At 32.9% G+C, this 6,000-nt stretch overlaps 1 protein-coding gene across 2 annotated transcripts in view; it reads right to left on the reverse strand.

Moving 5' to 3' along the window:
- Window positions 1-5,721, reverse strand: part of LOC148612697 (citron rho-interacting kinase-like) — a 70,223-nt gene extending 64,502 nt beyond the window's left edge. For both annotated transcript variants that reach the window (XM_088594353.1, XM_088594352.1), the window contains exons 1-2: window positions 5,612-5,721; window positions 609-813 (exon numbers count right to left, since the gene is read on the reverse strand). In XM_088594353.1, coding sequence (XP_088450479.1) covers window positions 609-810 — 202 coding nt within the window. In that variant the 5' untranslated portion in view covers window positions 811-813; window positions 5,612-5,721. The remainder of the gene's footprint in view (window positions 1-608; window positions 814-5,611) is intronic.
- Between the last annotated feature and the right edge of the window lie 279 nt (window positions 5,722-6,000).

Here is a 6,000-nt window from a genome sequence, read left to right on the forward strand (position 1 = left end):
AGGTGGGAATTTCTGGAATTTCAGAATATTGCCGATAAAAAAGTTAGGGTCACAGCGATAAAATGAGGGTCGGTCGGGTGACCGTAAACACACATATTTTTTTTGGCCTTAGATCATTTTAGCCTTTGATACTTGAGAGCTATTTTTTTTAGACTTACACAGGATAGTAGAAAGTAACTGACAACAAGAAATTATAAAACATACACTGGATTGAAAATAACAAATAAAATCCCATTATCATATATTGATTAATTTACTTTTCCCTGTATAAAGAATTTTGATAATTTTTATCATCCATAATTCACTCTCAGACTTCCTCCAGCCAAAACAACAACAAAAAAATCTGTCTGTTGTTCACAAAATTTTTTAAAAATTATGTTGATTTTATATGAAAAAACAGGAATAAATTGTGGAGAAAATTTATATAATAAATACATTTGTGTTAACAGAAATATAATTACTTGTGCCAAGAGTGCTTGAAGATTGAACTTGTGCAAGTTTCATGCACTTGATAAATCTGGATGTTCTTAGACACTGGTAATTATATTTTGGTTATTCACTCTTTCTAATAATTATGTGTTTGCCTTAGAATAACATTTAAACCTTACATTTCTTCACAAACCCTGAGACCAGTTTATTTTTCATCAAGTTATCATGATTACATTCTTCATACAGCATGATAAGGCTATCCATTAAACCATCCCGTGTCAGTACATTAGTGTGTACATCATCGGTCTTGACCTGTCCACAGACGAACCCATCCAACACTTGTATCCTGTTGGTAATTGACTCCATTTTCAAATCATCCATTGTCTAAAAAGAAACCAGAGCAAAGTGTAAAAAATAGTAAGGTTATTTTTTGACACAAAAAGCAGATTGTATGGATAGAAACCATCCATATTGGGGATGAGTATCAATATAATGAATTTAAATGTACTTTCATTATGTTGTTTTCTGCTTTTTTTTGGCAGGAGCATCACTATTTTCTTTAGAACTACATTTGGACCTAGTTTTTTGTGTTTTCAAAATGGAAATGACCATTGGCACAACAGTAACAGAGTCATACATGTATTAAAAAGACAGAACTGAACCGAGAAAAAAAATGGAATCAGAAAATCTGCCTAATCATAATGCAATTGACAACAATTGTAAGGACGTAAAATAGCCTTAAAAACATGAGTCTAATACCAAAATCGAACAGATTGAGAATGTTTAATTGGGTGTAAAAAGGCTTTATCAAAAAAAAAGTTACATGTAAAGAACTTGTTGCATAACTGGTTGGTAACATCTACAGAGATGAAAGTGACATTTGTTGAAAAAATCTGAAGATCTGGCCGGGGGTTTGTAGGTTGCTTTACATTTGTAAGCCCCCAAGCAGGGTCCAAATGCACAGCCCTAGTGAGGGCATAGGGAGCAAAGCCCTGGAAAATCCAGAGATTTCAGGTTTTTTAACCAAAAAATACAAACTACAGATTTTTTTTTTATTTACCCAATTTACAATTGTCAAATCAAGACAAAAATCAATCTCGTTCACCTGAAGTTCACCCTTTTTGTCAAATATTTTCATTTTTAATGTTCATTTCTTGTAACTTCTCTTTCAGAAAGGTTGTTGACCCACAAGGAACAATGTCAACTGGTTCCTTTTTAGGAATAACCCTATTGCCCAGAGACAACAACTTCCCTTTTTAAACCAGTCCGGCTTGGTTCACGATTCAGTGGATACCAGAATCAGATAAGAGTATCCACTATGAAACCAGTTTACATTATTTACAAAAGCAATGTAAGAACGTTTGAATAAAATATGCTGAGAATCATCCAAAAAAGCAGAAATCCCCTGAAAATTTTCATCCCTGTGTCTAAGTCTTAGTCGACTAAGATTGATTGATTGATTGGCGGTTAATGCCCAAGCAGCAATATATACACATATATGAATTGATGATGAAATGAAAAATGGGATGGGACACAACGATAATAGGGTTAATTGAACTTTGATTGCCACTGGCAGTGATTGGGATTAAAATTTGCCAATGGGACTATCGCCCCCTTACCCTTCAATTCAATGGGACATTTTCAATTTTAATAGGCCATTCTTAAAAAATATGGGACAAAATTTAGACTAGTAGCTAAGGCTGGATAGACAGATATTGAGGACCAAATGTACATTTGTAGCATAAACAAACTTTAATTTACACTGCAGATCAAATGTTTATTAAGAGTTAACAATTAATGTGTCAATTAATGGTCACATCAAATCAATTTTCTTTTCTGTTGTTTGAGTTTTTATACTAATGTATTGTCTAGTCCTTTATCATACCCCACATTACCCCAACTTGGCTATTAAAGTAGTTTATCATAAATGACAGGAAAGAGTCAATTTTTTTGCTTGGCTGCAATCAGATTTAGGATTTTTGGGACTGCTTCAGAACCAGATAATATGTCTCCACCTCCACCAATATCAATATTTTCAATAGGGGTTCACAACTGTGTCCAGCTGCCGCGTTAGTTGTTACAACAATTGCAGTTTGATTCTGGTAATTATCATCATTAATTAATATTTTTTAGGTGTTTAAAAAGATAATTTCGTCTGTTTTGGGTCTAGCTTAAAAATGTCTTTGGTGGCATTTTCAATTTCAAATGGGACCACCAGTCCACACTTTCTGATATAAATATCAAATTATTTTTATTCTTTAAAACATGTAAGCGATAGGGTGGGTAGGGTTGTGCAATTTAGTCCCCTGGAGCCAGGGTTTTAGCTAGGATTTTGAGGGCTTTAGTCACTTTTGCATAGAGCACAAACAACATATTATTGGCAGCAGAATTTTGTAAATAGTCAGTAGTATCATAAACACTCTTAATATTTTTTTAAGTTTACAGATACAGGTATAACAATAAATACAATAAATGTTACAACAAAATAACTATTATTTTCTATAAGAAAACGTGTGTTACTTAATAAAATAAAACAGTTACTATCAGAAAAATAGTAAAATAGAAAATTTTTTTACATCATGACAAAGCTTTGATGCATTCAGTCTAAAATAGCTACTATTTGATGAAAGGTACTATTATGGTATGACCTGACACTCAACTAATAAGAGAAAATCCTCCTGTCCTTTGCCAAACACCACACCTCAAAAGCCCTCTTCAACCTAAAACTCCTCAAATCAGAAGGATGGAGACAGATCTTTAGAAGAGAATTGATTGATGAAACCTTGAGTCTGTTCCTATGATAGGTCTTGATCAGATAGTACCTACTAAATCCCCTCTCAGTCACAAGAAGATAACGCAGAAACTAGACAGATAGAAAGGAGGTAGGCCACATTGGCATAGTCAACTGTAGAATGTTGCACTCTGTAAGCAGTTGCTGTGTGATATCTTACTGCTGGGTGGTAATTTTTTAGTGACTTTTGACCAAAGATAATGAGTAGAATTGAAGACATTCATAACCATTGTGATTTCGTAAAATAAATATTTATCGTTGATTAATACTTCCTAACTGTCCGCTATTGCGTTAAAATTAATTGAAATCCATGAGATGACCAGCCACACATCGGAGACATTGTTTTTGTGTGCATTTAAATTTCTAAAAATAGACAGCTATATATGTTGCGAGGTTCGTGAAGGGTTTGTATTTATATGGGAGTAAATATTGGTCGGTATCCATTAAAGATCGAAATCGTTTAACACGACTAATCCTTAAAATAAGGATATATATAAGTTATATTTTAAACGTACTTAAAATCAGGAATGTCTTGAGTCAACTCGATCGAAGCTTTTTTCACAACCGGCTGAAGTTGAGTGAGAACCCTGGGATTATCTTTTGTGGTCCTAATGATCAAACGATTGATAAATTATTATAATTTTAAAGGATTATTAACAATGCACATATCAGGAACGCCAGGTTAACAACAACAGAATGTATTTCACACCTGGTTGACCAGGTAATTACCAAGCTTGGGGTCATAAACTTGTCAGAGCGTAAGGCCAGGTGAAATTATGTAAATTTCGATTGGCAATTTTTAACATTTATATTTAAGGTGATGAAAATTTATCTGATATACTTTTAGAATGGAATTTTTTTGATACACTTTTAAAATTTTAAGTGACAAAAACGATCCAAAACATTTTCGTCACTTACAAAATCCTTTCGTAAACGGTAAATGGCGAAAATGACAAGCGCTAGCTAAATCACTGCCTGGAGTAAAGCAGAGGCTCTCTCTCCTGTCGAAGACCATAACAGGGTTCTTAAACGTACAGGCAATATGGCATTTTACCCAACACAGTGCACCACTATGGTTTCCAATCATATTTCCTATACTATGACCTGATCATCCCAGCATGTAGCATGACAGGGGTACCCCATTCCACTACAGGTGCAACAGCCCAATTGCTGTGTGGGCAGAGACCTAAGCCCAAAGTAAGGGTTCTGAGCACTATATGTCGTGTTGAAAGAAAACCTTAACACTGCCGTAGGATTATTCTTTTTGAAACCTACTTCTATAACATAAAACCATACATTTTATGTTTATCTTTCATGTTTTCATCGGATATTTTCATTTTTTATTTATAGTCAAAATGCGAGGTTTTATTATTGGATCTTAATTTCAAGTTGTAAAAATCAACTTTAAATTCAGAAATTTTAAGAATATTTTTTCAACAAAACTATATAATTACAAGAAAAAGAAGTCAAATTTATCCAAACAAACCTTGTTTGGAAGATAATATTCCGGAATTAAAACACAAAGTGATCTGGCCTAAAAGCTGACATCTTGTTATGTTACTGTTGACTGCATTTTCGCATTCATATGGTGGAACAAATTTTTATCATTTAAAGGTTAAAAGTTTTTTTTCATTCCAAAAGCAATGATCACAAAAAATTATGAAAACTTTCACTTTTTTAATTTTGTTATACTATTTTCATACTAAACACATGATTTTAAAATATATTTTATCTTTGACAAAATGATGTGTGAATAAATTTTGTCGCGCCATTAAAAATCCTAAATATTTGCTGATCGCTATTAGGAAATGTGCTTCTCGGGACTTATCGATTCTGGTGTTTATGGAATCTTACATGTGCTGATTTAAAAGCAAATTTGGATGTTTTTAATGGAATTTCTGCATCTGGTAAGATATTTATTTTACAGCCACGTCTTTTAACTTTGTACTTCAATCATTCTTAAATATTTTTATTTGATATTAGGTTATATCTAGACAAAAACATCCTGCAGGTCAATTCACCTGAAAGTTACTCCCGCAAAATGGCGTGCAATGATAAAACCTCGCATTTTGACTATAAACAAAAAATGAAAATATCCGATGATAACATGATTCATGAAAATGTGTGGTTTTATGTTACAGAACTATTTGAGACCCAGACTAAGAAACTCCTTCTTATAGATCTGATAAAGCTATATTTTTGAGCTTCATTGATATTAAGATTCCGAGATCTGAAGATGCCTGAATAAAAAAAATATTCATGATTGTAAATGTTGATGTTTTGTTGCAATGCAAGTTGTCGTTGATAACATCAAATTATGGCGAATATCTTAATAAAAGATAATATTCATGATTGTAGTTTTAATTATACCATAGATAACACGAAATTTACCTTTACTTAAACAACTAAAATAAAATCAGCAGGCTGTTTTCCTTTTTTCTATGGAGCGACGAGGGATATGATTTCATTTTTTCGAATCGGGCGCCATGCATGTAAACATATTTTAAAAACAAACGCCACCTGGTGAGATATCTAAAGTCGGTTCGCACCAAGGTGAAATCGTCCCAAGCAAAAAAAAGTCACCCATATCGATTCGTCCCGGGGCAATTTTCCCCAGTCAAGTCAGTTCAAGTTTATTTAGGGACTGTATTTAAGAACAGAATAAAGACGAACAATCTTTACAATCCAATTTACTTATGAAAATTTTAAAATCATTTATACTCATAAAGCATAAAGCATAAAATATTTATTTATATATATATAGGCTCTGTAGAGCTTTT

Source organism: Perna viridis, chromosome 7 (assembly GCF_037379345.1).
Source record: "Perna viridis isolate PV_CMFRI_1.1 ecotype Kerala chromosome 7, ASM3737934v1, whole genome shotgun sequence".
Taxonomy (NCBI): Eukaryota; Metazoa; Mollusca; class Bivalvia; order Mytilida; family Mytilidae; genus Perna; species Perna viridis.